General features: G+C 44.5%; 2 protein-coding genes across 7 annotated transcripts in view; one reads left to right on the forward strand and one right to left on the reverse strand.

Moving 5' to 3' along the window:
- The window catches only part of stx18 (syntaxin 18), a 22,375-nt gene extending 15,372 nt beyond the window's left edge, over positions 1 to 7,003 (forward strand). Inside the window, exons 2-11 of one of the 2 annotated variants that reach the window (XM_076987803.1) lie at positions 699 to 766; positions 1,943 to 2,058; positions 2,382 to 2,459; positions 3,728 to 3,794; positions 4,288 to 4,373; positions 4,487 to 4,569; positions 5,336 to 5,394; positions 5,747 to 5,816; positions 5,973 to 6,053; positions 6,483 to 7,003. In XM_076987803.1, the coding sequence (XP_076843918.1) occupies positions 699 to 766; positions 1,943 to 2,058; positions 2,382 to 2,459; positions 3,728 to 3,794; positions 4,288 to 4,373; positions 4,487 to 4,569; positions 5,336 to 5,394; positions 5,747 to 5,816; positions 5,973 to 6,053; positions 6,483 to 6,578 (804 nt within the window). In that variant the 3' untranslated portion in view covers positions 6,579 to 7,003. Of the gene's footprint in view, positions 1 to 698; positions 767 to 1,942; positions 2,059 to 2,381; positions 2,460 to 3,727; positions 3,795 to 4,287; positions 4,570 to 5,322; positions 5,395 to 5,746; positions 5,817 to 5,972; positions 6,054 to 6,482 lie in introns of both variants that reach the window. The other variant, XM_076987796.1, reaches the window with a different exon arrangement.
- Positions 7,004 to 7,425: 422 nt separating this feature from the next.
- Positions 7,426 to 14,802, reverse strand: LOC143488873 (neuronal vesicle trafficking-associated protein 1-like). Of its 5 annotated transcripts, none has more exons than XM_076987858.1 (5): positions 14,602 to 14,802; positions 14,073 to 14,236; positions 13,581 to 13,697; positions 10,892 to 11,002; positions 7,426 to 10,570 (listed from the first exon to the last, which is right to left on the reverse strand). In XM_076987858.1, exons 2-5 carry the CDS (start codon positions 14,199 to 14,201, stop codon positions 10,373 to 10,375), a joined length of 555 nt encoding a protein of 184 aa, XP_076843973.1. In that variant the 5' UTR covers positions 14,202 to 14,236; positions 14,602 to 14,802; the 3' UTR covers positions 7,426 to 10,372. The 5 variants fall into 5 exon arrangements, with proteins under 5 accessions (XP_076843973.1, XP_076843963.1, XP_076843951.1 ...); XM_076987848.1 differs by having other exon boundaries at positions 7,426 to 10,573; positions 14,585 to 14,800; XM_076987836.1 differs by having other exon boundaries at positions 7,426 to 10,573; positions 14,569 to 14,800.
- Between the last annotated feature and the right edge of the window lie 60 nt (positions 14,803 to 14,862).

Below are 14,862 nucleotides of genomic sequence, written 5' to 3' on the forward strand. Positions count from 1 at the left end.
GCACTGAGAGCTCACTTGATGTTGTCATGTTACTGTCTAAGCCATCACTTGTCTAGCTGGAATTTGTTTTTATTAGTGACTTTTTTAAACCAGAGAAAATTCACACATGTGCATGTGCAAGAGTCTCAGCACCCCCTAGTGGTCGTATAGGTCATTTGAAGTTGCTGAGATTCTGTGCCTATTCTATACCACTTTGTGTACATTTTGCTGTGTGTGTTGTGAATGACAGCAGACTGTATTTATCAGTACAGTGGATAGAGCATCTCAGTTGTGCTGTCTGACATGTACTGCAAGACCTATTATTAAAAAATATTTTGTTAATGTGTTTATCTCTCCACACTGTCCTGCTATCTCTGTCCTGTTTGTGTATTTGTTTGTCTCTCCACACTGTCCTGCTAACTCTGTCCTGTTTGTTTTGTTTGTTGTCTCTCCATACTCAGTCTTCCTCTCTTTTGTTTTTAACAGTATTGTATTGAAGCCATCAAAATGCTTACAAGTCTAATCACTGCTTGCAATAAATAATGTCACAGCATCAACCTAATAATCTAGGAACAATGTTTTAGGAATATTCTGTCTGCCCTCTTTGTTGACTTAGACTCGAGCCTAAAGCCTAAAGACATTTGACTTGAGTTGGACTTGTATTTTGTGATTTTTGGACCTGTCCGCCCCACACTCAACCTACTCTCTCTGTCCCACAGATCTCCAACATAACCAAGTTGAAGGACTTCCTGCTGCAACACAGGAAAGACTATGTCAATGTTGGAAGGTGAGTCTGACCTTTGACCTCTGACACTAAACCCTCACAGGCAGTGGCGGACTTAGCAATTTGGGGGCTCAAGGCGAATTTAGCTAGGGGGCCCATCAACATTAATATGCGAGAAATAAGTTCAGGTTCACACTACACGATTTTAGGCTGGTTTTTCAGTCGCCGACTGTTTTTTGTAGATTGCCGACAGAAACTGTGGTCGGAGGCAAATCGGGGATCACTCGGCGCTCGCTCAGTCGTGTAGTGTGAACTGCTGAAAGACTGAGAGTCGGCAGCAGCGTCAACTTTACTACAACACTGTGTTTAAGTTATTGTGTACGTGGTGTTGCTGGTTCTCGCGAGAGTTTCGTTTTCGTGTTCTCGCGTTTTTGGACGGCAGCCAGATGAGTCGGCGATTCCCCAGTCGTTTGATTCGTGAGCCCGCGTCGCCGATCAGTCATGTAGTGTGAAAGCCACAACAACTGAAAGACTCGCGATTACAGCACAACCAGTCGTGTAGTGCGAAAGGCACAAAAACCGGACGACTGAAAAGTCGTGTAGTGTGAACCTGGCTTTAGCTAGACAAGGGGGCCCTACAGTGGGAGGGGCCCAAGGCAATTGCCTAGCAACGCCTCTATGCAAAGACTGCCTCTGCTCACAGGGCTTCTATGACGTACCATACCAACAACTGTGTAACAGTGGCCAGTTAAACTTTATTAATGCCCAAAAGGAAATGTGAATTTCCAAACAGTGGCTATGGAAACTGTAGTTTCCACCCCAACATTGTTCTCAAATGTTACATGAATAAAATGTAAATGAGTTTTCTCTGTTCAAAATTTATGAGTAAGAAAAATATGAGCTTTGTCTTTCAGTTGTGTTTTTACTGTATGTCAAAGTCCCCCTGATAGAAGTGAAATAGGTGGCGTGATGTAAGAACATGACTCGGTAGAGGAGAAAATTGCTCCATCTAGCTTGATGGTGTTATTTCCTCCATACGAGTCGTGCCTGTTGTTCTCTGGTATTTATTCATTTCTGTGGGTCCCACTGACGGCATTACAAGTGACCCTCATACTATGTGGTATATTGGTTAAATTGTGTTGTACTGGCTGGTAGTTACTTGTATTTTGACTGGTGGTGTGTGTTTGTGTGTGTGTGTGTGTGGGGGGGGTGCGTGCGTGTGTATATGTGTGTGTACAGTTTAATCTCTGCAGATGTAACTCGTATGACAGACAGTGAGAGAGACCAGATCGATCAGGATGCACAGATATTCATGAGGACCTGTTCTGAAGCAATTAAACACCTGAGGACCGATGGTAAACACACACACACACATGCAAGCACCTGAGGACTATGGGTAAACACACACACACACACACACACACACACACACACACACACACACACACACCACACAAGACAAAAAAAATCAGCTTGGTTAAATTAACATTTTAATGAACAGGACAAGTCTGTTTTTCTTGTCTGGTATTAAACTGTTTATTCTTATATAGATTTTTAAAAATAAAAGCATCAATATTTTAAACCATAATAAGTTTGCATTGCTAAGCTTTTGGAGTGTGTGTGTGTGTGTGTGTGTGTGTGTGTGTGTGTGTGTGTGTGTGTGTGTGTGTGTGTGTAGCTGAGAAGAGGGTGATCTCTGCTCAGATGAAGGAACACCGTGGAGCAGTCCTGGATCTGATAGACATTTACCTTAAAGGTATATGTTCACACACGAACACAGACCTGCTGGCCCTACTGGGGAATGGTAGCTAACAAGCAGCGCACACTAATCACTGGTCTACAGTGTGCACCTGTACACCCCTACCATGCACATAAGACAAAGTACTGGACAAAGTGGCTATTGGATGTGGATCAAACAGTTTGACAGAGCTTATGTAATGTAGATCAGACAGTTTGACAGTGCATATTGAATGTAGACCCGAGAGTTTGTCAGTGCTCATTGAATGTAAGTCAGACAGATTGGCCAACACAGTGAGCAAATATAACCAGTAATGACGCATTGGCTGCAGACCAGTATGGTTCAGAGGATTGCATGCTTCCTCCAAGAAGCATAGACCCAGCTTTACAGAGACCAGACACGTAGACCTGGCCGCTCCAGCTTTACAGAGGCCAGGCACGTAGACCAAAACACTACAGCTTTACAGAGGCCAGGCACGTAGACCAAAACACTACAGCTTTACAGAGGCCAGGCACGTAGACCTGGCTGCTCCAGCTTTACAGAGGCCAGGCACGTAGACCAAAACACTACAGCTTTACAGAGGCCAGGCACGTAGACCAAAACACTACAGCTTTACAGAGGCCAGGCACGTAGACCAAAACACTACAGCTTTACAGAGACCAGACACGTAGACCCGGCCGCTCCAGCTTTACAGAGGCCAGGCACGTAGACCAAAACACTACAGCTTTACAGAGGCCAGGCACGTAGACCAAAACACTACAGCTTTACAAAGACCAGACACGTAGACCCGGCCGCTCCAGCTTTACAGAGGCCAGGCACGTAGACCAAAACACTACAGCTTTATAGAGGCCAGACACGTAGACCAAAACACTACAGCTTTACAGAGGCCAGACACGTAGACCAAAACATTACAGCTTTACAGAGGCCAGACATGTGGACCAAAACACTACAGCTTTACAGAGGCCAGACATGTGGACCAAAACACTACAGCTTTACAGAGGCCAGACATGTGGACCAAAACACTACAGCTTTACAGAGGCCAGACAGAGCACACAGACATCCGTGATTGACTACTGTTACTGTGATATACAGGGAGATAAAGTAATGCCCCCTTCACCCAGAGAGCACCACAAGTTTTGCTTTATTGGACTCCCTGCCATGGGTTGATGTGCCATCTATGGGTGCTGAAAAAGTGAACTTTTGATGATAGAGTAAACACTATATACATTCTTGCACGCCTTTTTAAAAACTATTCTGTCTGTGTGTGTCCGTGTCTGTTTCCACAGGTGTATGTAAGCTTTATTCTGAGCAGAGAGCCATCCGTGTGAAGAGAGTGGTAGATAAAAAGAGACTGTGAGTGTCACTATCTCAGCTCTGAGATAACCCTAGCCTTTAACCTCTAACCCCTAACCTTTGTGCCTAGCCCTAACTCCATCAGGTATACGGCATAAGTGCATGTAGCACTGCTGACACAACCACCTCTGCTGTGTCTGTGTGTGTGTGTCTGTCTGTGTCTGTGTGTGTGTGTCTGTGTCTGTGTGTGTGTCTGTGTCTGTGTGTGTGTCTGTGTGTGTGTCTGTGTGCCTGTGTCTGTCTGTGTGTGTGTGTGTGTGTGTGCGTGTCTGTGTGTGTGTCTGTCTGTGTCTGTGTCTGTCTGTGTCTGTGTCTGTGTGTGTCTGTGTCTGTGTGTGTCTGTGTGTGTGCGTGTGTGTGTGTGTATATGTGTGTGCGTGTGCGCGTGCGTATATGTGTGTGCGCGTGCGTATATGTGTGTGCGTGTGCGTGTGCGTGTGCGTGTGCGTGTGCGTGTGTGTGTGTGTGTGTGTGTGTGTGTGTGTGTGTGCAGGTCTCGATTGGAACCAGAACAGAAAAGTAAAGTAGAAAAAACTTCAATTGAAGATACAGAGAGAACACCACAGGATGAAAACAATGGTAACACATCTGCACACGGTCAGAACCTGTCTGTACGTGTATGTATGCTGCTGTGTATAGTGTGTGTGTGTGTGTGTGTGTGTGCGCGCACGCTCGGATTTGTGTTAATCCAGGAAATCCAGTTTCTGTTGGTGGTGTTGATCTGTGGGAAGACAACAGAGTGGAGGATGAACTATCACCAGAGGAGATACAGATGGTATGAACATAGACTGGGACTCACTCAACCCAGTGCAGTTAAACACTCAAATGAACACAGACTGGGACTCACACAACCCAGTTAAACACTCAAATGAACACAGACTGGGACTCACACAACCCAGTTAAACACTCAAATGAACACAGGCTGGGACTCACACAACCCAGTTAAACACTCAAATGAACACAGGCTGGGACTCACTCAACCCAGTTAAACACTCAAATGAACACAGGCTGGGACTCACACAACCCAGTTAAACACTCAAATGAACACAGACTGGGACTCACACAACCCAGTTAAACACTCAAATGAACACAGGCTGGGACTCGCACAACCCAGTTAAACACTCAAATGAACACAGGCTGGGACTCGCACAACCCAGTTAAACACTCAAATGAACACAGACTGGGACTCACACAACCCAGTTAAACACTCAAATGAACACAGGCTGGGACTCACACAACCCAGTTAAACACTCAAATGAACACAGACTGGGACTCACACAACCCAGTTAAACACTCAAATGAACACAGACTGAGACTCACACAACCCAGTTAAACACTCAAATGAACACAGGCTGGGACTCACACAACCCAGTTAAACACTCAAATGAACACAGACTGGGACTCACTCAACCCAGTTAAACACTCAAATGAACACAGGCTGGGACTCGCTCAACCCAGTTAAACACTCACACAGGCTGACGGGTGAGGAGCAGAGCTGGGCTGATGTTCTGTGCCTTCATTCCATCAGTGTGTTTGTTCAGTTTGAGCAGGAGAACCAGAGGCTGGTGGGTGAGATGGACAACCTGGTGGATGAGGTCAGGTGAGCGTCAGAGCTGCAGGACATCTCACGCTTGCTGCTGTTACAGTGAACATTCTCTCCCTCTTTACTTAATTTCCTACCTTCTTATATTCTTAATACTTATTTTTGGCCTAAACATGCTTGACAGTGAGAGACATGTTACAGATGGGAAATATTCTGACTGCATGTTGACGGGAAACACTACTCTGAATGTTCAGTGGGTCCTAGGCTCAAATTAGCTATTAAAATAATGCATATATACAGTAATAATGCAAAAATACTTTATATCAGAATATCATCATCTAAATAAAGATATAGAAGAAAGTCTCAAAGTTTACTTCATAAGAAAATGTACTTGTGTGTTTGTTTACAGGCAGATTGAAGGGAAAGTCGTAGAAATCTCACGGCTCCAGGAGATTTTTGCAGAAAAGGTTCTGCAGCAGGTGTGTGTGTGTACGTGTCTGTGTGCGCACGTCTGTGTGTATGTTTGTATTAATGGGGTGAATGTTGTGTGTTGCAGTGTCTGCATGTGTAAGAGAAGTAAGAATATTAGTGAGCTGTACTCACTAATAAAACCTGTGTGTGTTTGTCTTTTTCAGGAGGCAGAAATTGACCACATTCATCAGCTGGTGGTTGGTGCGACTGAAAATGTCAAAGAAGGAAATGAGGACATTCGAGAGGTGGGTCAGACACTGAAACCAACATTGACACCAACACTGCACTGAGATGAACACCAAGACCAACACTACACTGAGAGAAACATTGAGACAAGCACAGTACTGAAACCAACACGGAGATAAATGCAGTTATACATTTTCCTTATTAGTAAAAATCTTATGTATGTCTAATAACTGTAAACTCTGTAGGCAGTGAGACTAGGCAGAGCACACCAAGAATGCACTACTACAGACTGGCCTCGCTTTGTGTGGTAGTTAAACAGGTGCAGTCAGAGGCCCCTCTACAACTCTGCAGGAAATCTAGCTCATTTTCTTAATTTTCTATGTAAAACGTTACTCTCCTAACTATGACAACACCATGCTCGCTGTCAGCGTGCTTTCAGTTCTGAGTTCTTTGTTGTGAACTGGCGTTACTGTGTCTCCATACTCCAGGCCATCAAGAACAACGCAGGCTTCCGGGTGTGGGTCCTCTTCTTCTTGGTCATGTGTTCTTTTTCTCTGCTCTTCCTGGACTGGTATGACAGCTAACGCAGGAAACGCATCATCTTTCACCAGGATCTGATCTCTGATCAGCTATTGTTTTTTATAAGGACAATTTTCAGTGCAACCTTTGTGCTGGCAAACAAAATTCTAAATTAGATTACCTTTTTTAGATTTCATAGACATTCTCTATGAAATATATCAGCGGTCTCTTGTGTGTGTGTGTGTGTGTGTGTGTGTGTGTGTGTGTGTGTGTGTGTGTGTGTGTGTGTGTGTGTGTGTGTGTGTGTGTGTGTGAGAGCTGCCCCAGACACAAGTAGAGTTGTACTTCAGGTTGAATTTTAAATACTAATGACCTCTGTGGTCTAAATCATCTCCATACCTACATATGGAATTGAAATGCCTGATTGTAACTTTATTGTATCAGTGATAACTTGCTGTATGAGAGTTTTGCTATTAAATGAATAAATGTTTATCGGTCTTGATTTTTCTCAGCTGGTCTGAGCTGCTGGTTGCTAGGTAACTGAAGGAATTAATGGGCTGTCCACATTCCCATTAGTCATCTGTGTAAAACTGTGAGTCTCAGGTGATCATGGAGTTTGGATCATGTTTCTGAGTTCCTCAGAGGTTCTCATCTTTCTCATCATTTTCTCTCCCTATACTCACGCAAGGCAGCTCCAGCAAACGGTGACATGTGTTTGTGTGTGAGAGATTAATCAGTCAGAGAGAGAGAAATCAGTCTGAGAGAGAAATCAATGAGATCAATGAGTGAGAGTATTCAGTCAGATGTAATCAGACCGATCCTCCTGCTCTCCTGAACATAATATGTTCTTTATCAGACTGATGTCATGTTTCCACTGTGACCTTCACATGGAAAACACTCTTGGCACTGTCATAAAACATGGATGTATTTTATTGAGGTTTATATCCGCACACATTTCAGCAGGACACATTTATAATCCAACTCCTCTACTTGTTGAAGTTGCTGCATTCACAGACCTCTGGTTTAAAATGGCCCCTCCTGCTCCAAGAGGCCCAGGCCAGGTCAGCCGCTATTCACCTCCTATAATCACTTCCTGTTCGGAGGGGACAGACATGGAGGGTCCCAGACAGCCACAGTGTGCCATGTTGTGTTGTAGATCGGGTTTAGAGCCATCAGCAGGGCTGGGTTTGCTCCCTGCTGCCACACCTGTGGTGAGTGAGGCTGAACCAGGACTGGGCTAAAACCTCCAGCCTGATGGGAGTTATGGGATGTCGCCAATGTTACAGGGAGTGACGGAGACGTGAGTGTGAGTGATGTGTATGTGTTTTGGGAAGAGGGAGGGGCAGGGTTCTGCTGGGATGTAGTTTCCACGGTGACGTCTTGTAGGTAACCCTAACTGCATATCTGTCTGCTGGACACGTTGGTGAAAGACCCGTCTTCACACGGCCAGATCTGAAGCTTTATGGTAACGCACACAAGACCTTGAATAGTGTATCAATACAGTAATGTTTTGATGCAGTAATATATGGTGACTGCCCTCTTATCAATTCATGAAACGATACAATCATGGCTGTTTTGATATTTATGATTGTTTATATAATTTATGATTGTTTATAATACCATTGTTTTTTACCCAGAGTGAAACTGATGAGTTTAACTGCAATATTGAAAAGAACCAGCAGGTTAAACCCAACATTTACAAGTTGGGTAAACATGGGTGGAAAACTGATTCATTTATTTGTGTTTTAACATTTCTGAGTTCTAATAATATTCAGAATGAAATCTTTTCGTGTTACTGGAAGGTTCAAAACTTGCTACATTCAGAAATGTAATTATCATTTGTCTTCTTCATTCACGCACTACTGTTATTACCACTAATAGCAGCAGTAATAAGGTGCTGTATGATCAGAGTCTGTTGATCACATCTTTAACTGAGCAGATCCGTGTTCACCAGGCTAGCACCTGGTCACCATGGGAACATGGCCTGACCGCCTGTTTTTTTCTTCCACAAAGAAATAAATCTGTCAGCCGTGTTTTAAGCCTGTGTGAAATCCAACCGTAGCAGCTTTGTGTTCGCGTGTGTGTACCGGAGAGATGGAGGGAGGGAGGAACACACGTTCTCAACTTTAGAGACGTGTGAGATGCTTTCTGGAACATGTTTGTGTTGCCATAGTAATTGTATAAACCTGTCATGGTAATATAACAACATCTCAAGCTGTCTGGAGGTTCATATTCAGATACAGAAGCAGTCTGCATATACATCCTCTGGGGTTTGTATTTCACTCTAAGGAAGAGTGTTTAAGTATATTTGTGTGTGCATGTTCCTATGTATGTCGTCAGTTACAGTTTTTCTCAGTCGATTTGGTACATTTTTGATTTGGACTGGAATCAATTTGTACAGCAATATTGTTTGACTGTAATGTTTACACTGCAATTTGTTGACAGAAACAAATCTGATTGACATTCAGAAAAGACAGACAGCTGACTGGAAAAACTGTAAAATTATATATTTTTTTAACTTATTCTACACATTCAAAACAACCTGAGCACATACAGCCTCCTCTTGTTGAGGTGTGAAAATGGAACCTCTGCCCCCTATGAGCTAGTCTTGATATCCTATATGGTATAAGAATGCAAAAATGCAAAACAAAAAAATTAATAATGTCAGAATTTATGTCAATGTGCAGCATTACAGCAGAGAGCACATTTCTGAATTACATACATGTTTTCTCTATGAAATGTTTGAACGATTGAAGACACAGTTGTTCTTCCAATATTCAGCTGCACCCAGCAAACAGCTTCAGCCATTGTGAGACAATGACTTGCATGTAAAACATTGTAAAACATGGTCCAAGATTGTTGCCCTTATTTCACTGTTTTGACCCCTCAGGCTTACACCACAGTCTTACCCCTCTACACCACACAGTCTTACCCCTCTACACCACACAGTCTTACCCCTCTACACCACAGTCTTACCCCTCTACATCACACAGTCTTACTCCTCTACACCACAGTCTTACCCCTCTACATCACACAGTCTTACCCCTCTACATCACAGTCTTACTCCTCTACACCACAGTCTTACCCCTCTACATCACAGTCTTACCCCTCTACACCACACAGTCTTACCCCTCTACACCACACAGTCTTACCCCTCTACATCACACAGTCTTACTCCTCTTCTTGGCTGTTCACCCTGTACATGGCCTCGTATTTCCATTATGAGACTTTGTGCTACTGCAGTGTTTAGCATCTATAAATGTTTGGAAATTACAGTAAAGGTTCATGAGATGCACCTCTGACCTGTGGTTGAGACCATTGGTTGATCTAAACCTTCACAAACTCCCTTTCTTACTGTAACTGAATGTTCACCTGCGTGAATCAAATTAATTAGGATTAATTACCAAAATGTAACAAAAATAAAATAAATAAATATAAAATGATGCCATAGACATTATGACAACATTATCAGCACTTTTGCATGTAATGACCTAGGCGATGACCTAAAGACTAAATGTTTTGGAGGGTAAAACAATTCAACAAAGAATTCATAGAACACATTTTGATAAACATGACATAAGCAACTGATAATGCAAAAAACAACAGTCAACTGTCCATGACCATTTGCAAAATGTACAAAAGCATTTGCAAAATGTGAAACACAAGGAGAAATGCAATTATGATGTGCACAAGTGACAATGAGATTTGGAGATTGAATGAGCAGTTTTGAGAATTTCAATTCTGATCTGAGAAATGAAGCAAATCGACTGAGAAAAACTGTAATAAATATTTATTCACGTGCTTAGGCAAGAAAGTGCATGCCTGCAAGTGGGTGTGTGTGGATGGGTGTGTGTGTGTGTTAGGCAGGGCTCTGCTCTGTCTTGGTCTGCTGCTGTAAGAGTTTCTCCTGTGCGGTGAAGCTCCCCCAGGGTGAGACGGAGCGTGTCATCGTCTGTTTGGGCACGTTGTAGTGGTTTATGATTGTGAAGAGACGTCCGCGCCCAGCTGGCCCAGGAGGGGGGTAGTAACCATACACCCCGACGGGCGTGCACCCGCCCTGCTGCAGAGAGAGGAGGGACTTAGTCACTATAGTAACCATACACCCCGACGGGCGTGCACCCGCCCTGCTGCAGAGAGAGGAGGGGCTTAGTCACTATAGTAACCATACACCCCGACGGGCGTGCACCCACCCTGCTGCAGAGAGAGGAGGGGCATAGTCACTATAGTAACCATACACCCCGACGGGCGTGCACCCGTCCTGCTGCAGAGAGAGGAGGGGCTTAGTCACTATAGTAACCATACACCCCCATACACACCATTCACTTCTTATGCATGTGTGTGTGTGTGTGTGTGTGTGTGTGTGTGTGTGGTTTCTTACTGTATAGGTAAATCCATCCGGACAGGGTTGTTCAAACTGATACACCTTAAACATGACCAGGAACACCACACACATCAGGAACGCAAGAGCGCACAGCACCAGCAGGGCCATCTGCAGACAGAGAGCAGCACACCTGTTATACACACACACAGCAGCAAACCTGTTATACACACACACACAGACACAGAGAGCAGCAAACCTGTTATACACACACACACACACACACACAGAGCAGCACACCTGATATACACACACACACACAGGGTTGCCACCTCATTATACACACACACACACACACACAGAGCAGCAAACCTGTTATATACACACACACACACACACACACAGAGCAGCAAACCTGTTATACACACACACACACACACACACACACACACACACACACACACACACACACACACACACACACACACACAGGGCTGCCACCCCTTTATATACTCAGATTCACACACAAAGGGCATCTATCCTGTTGTACACCCACTTAGTAATACACACACACAGGCACCCCATCATACACTTGCTAATATATACACACACACACGTAGAGGGCTGCCTCTATATATTATACACACACACACACACACACACACACACACAGCCTGGTAACCATACACACACAACTAGGTTGTGCTGTGGTTGGTGGGTGTGAGGGTGTGCTGTCATTGGTGGGTGGGTGGATAGATATAAATACACTGGTACACAATATTTACAAAAGTATTTGCTCACCTTCCTTGACTCACATATGAGCTTAAGTGACATCCCATTCCTAATCTATAGGGTTTAATATGACGTTGGTTCACCCTTTGCAGCTAGAACAGCTTCAACTCCTCTGAGAAGGCTGTCCACAAGGTTTAGGAGTGTGTTTATGGGGAGTTTTGACCATTCTTCCAGAAGTGCATTTGTGAGGTCACATACTGATGTTGGACGAGAAGGCCTGGCTCTCAGTCTCCGCTCTAATTCATCCCAAAGGTGTTCTATCGGGTGGAGGTCAGGACTCTGTACAGGTCAGTCAAGTTCATCCACACCAGACTCTACCATCCATGTCTTTATGGACCTTGCTTTGTGCACTGGTGCACAGTCATGTTGGAAGATGAAAGGGCCAGCTCCAAACTGTTCCCACAAAGGGAGCTTGGTGTGCTTTACACCACTGCATCTGACGCTTTGCATTGCACTTGGTGATGTATGGCTTGGATGCAGCTGCTCGACCATGGAAACCCATTCTATGAAGCTCTGTGCACACTGTGCTGGGCCACATGAAGTTTGGATGTCTGTAGTGATTGACTCTTCGCACTATGTGTTTCAGCATCCGCTGACTTGCTCCATCAGTTTACGTGTCCTACCACTTCATGGCTGAGATGCTGTTGTTCCCAAACTCTCCCATTTTCTTATAATACAGCTGACCATTGACTGTGCAATATTTAGGAGGAGGATATTTCACGATAAATTTGTTGCACATTGTTGCACAGGTGGCATCCTATCACAGTTCCACACTGGAAATCACTGAGCTCCTGAGAGCGAACCATTCTTTCACAAATGTTTGTTAAAATAGTCTGCATGCCTAGGTGCTTAATTTTATACACCTGTGGCTATGGAAGTGATTGGAACACCTGACTCTGATAACTTGGATGGGTGAGCGAATACTTTAGGCAATATAGTGTATGTACAGGGGTCACACTTTGGGGCCCAGGTTGGACTCTCACACTCTTTTATGGGCAGTAACTTAGAAACTAAACCCAGCTGGGGGAGGAGGATGCTGAGAATGGACCAACACACTCACAGGTGTTACAGCACTGACTATAACACACACAGTATCACTCGGTTACAGCACTGACTATAACACACACAGCATCACTCGGTTACAGCACTGACTATAACACACACAGTATCACTCGGTTACAGCACTGACTATAACACACACAGCATCACTCGGTTACAGCACTGACTATAACACACACAGCATCACTCGGTTACAGCACTGACTAACACACACAGCATCACTCGGTTACAGCACTGACTATAACACACACAGCATCACTCGGTTACAGCACTGACTATAACACACACAGCATCACTCGGTTACAGCACTGACTATAACACACACAGCATCACTCGGTTACAGCACTGACTATAACACACACAGCATCACTCGGTTACAGCACTGACTATAACACACACAGCATCACTCGGTTACAGCACTGACTATAACACACACAGCATCACTCGGTTACAGCACTGAATATAACACACACAGCATCACTCGGTTACAGCACTGACTATAACACACACAGCATCACTCGGTTACAGCACTGACTATAACACACACAGCATCACTCGGTTACAGCACTGACTATAACACACACAGCATCACTCGGTTACAGCACTGACTATAACACACACAGCATCACTCGGTTACAGCACTGACTATAACACACACAGCATCACTCGGTTACAGCACTGAATATAACACACACAGCATCACTCGGTTACAGCACTGACTATAACACACACAGCATCACTCGGTTACAGCACTGACTATAACACACACAGCATCACTCGGTTACAGCACTGACTATAACACACAGGCTATAGTTTGATTTTGTTTTTTTCTATATCTCATTTGTCTCCATTACACTGGGAATTGAGAGAGAATCAAGATCAGGATGGACACACTTACTTTCACTCGTTCGGACGCTACATCAGTGATGCTCACACTAAAGTCACTGATTTTGGGGGTGCGGCATTTCCCTTTCTTCCTCTCCTCCGTGTAGTCCTCTCTGGTCTTCACCACCACCTGCCAACACAACACCACCTGCTTTCACATGGAGTGTGTGTGTGTGTGTTTTAGATGACATGTAGCCTATATGTGACAAACGCCCTGTGACCACAGTGTTTCCTGAAAAATGAAACTAAATGACATTTTGGTTCCTATTGATTTTGCAGCTTTTGTTTAGGCTGGAGTTACACAGGTGACGGAGGCTTGCAGCTAACAACTGGACTTTTGAGGACTTAATGTTCACAACAGCTCTCCGATGTGCACCTGGACCACATCTGTACACACGCAAGGTGACATGATGGACGTGATGGTGGAAAACGATTTGTCACGTACATAAACTGCGCTGTGAAAACACAAACCCTAAGCAGCATATGGTCGGTATGAATCTCTCACCTTCTCCGGGTCTGCGGTCTGCAGCTGACTGGCGTCCAGAGGCGAGATGAGTGGGATGGAGTCAAATCCGTCCTCTGCGGCCCATTTAGCGCCGTTTTTCTCAACGAAATTATTGCCCAGTTTCACCATTTTGCTGACCTTGTATTAACGTCTCCGTGAGAATCCTTGAAAGAGGGAAACATCGCATCTACTACTCGCCTTTTGCAATAAAATAACAAGGATTTTGTGTTTTACCCTAAACATCGCATGAGAAATTCTGAGGTACGTGGTTCTGTGAAAGAGCGTCTAGTAGCGACTATTACACGCATGCTTTAATTCACTTATATTAACATCTTATATCTAATAAACTAAGCATATTTCCTTTGTCGTTTGGAGAACCACAACACGATCTGTGTCGCACACTAAACAGATAACTCGGAGATGATGTCTCTCTCTCTCTCTCTCTCTCTCTCTCTCTCTCTCTCTCTCTCTCTCTCTCTCTCTCACACACACACACCTGTCCAAACACACACCAGTCCGGGTGATTTACCGGCTCCGCGCAGGAGGTGTCTGGATAAACGGGACGGTAACGTTGTTGTTGTTGCAGATCCGGTGCTCGGTGAGCGCGCGAGACTAGGAGAGGCAGCCGGTGATGTAACGGCAGCGCGAGCTGAATCCACGAAGCGCCTGGAGAGCGCGAGGAGGAGCACTGATCTCCTGAAGTTCAGCAGGAGCGCATCTGGACGCTCAATAAACTGCATTGATGATGTAAATGAAGACACGAATAGCCTACACTGTCTGAGGCCTGAAC

This window comes from Brachyhypopomus gauderio, chromosome 2, assembly GCF_052324685.1.
Source record: "Brachyhypopomus gauderio isolate BG-103 chromosome 2, BGAUD_0.2, whole genome shotgun sequence".
Lineage (NCBI taxonomy): Eukaryota > Metazoa > Chordata > Actinopteri > Gymnotiformes > Hypopomidae > Brachyhypopomus > Brachyhypopomus gauderio.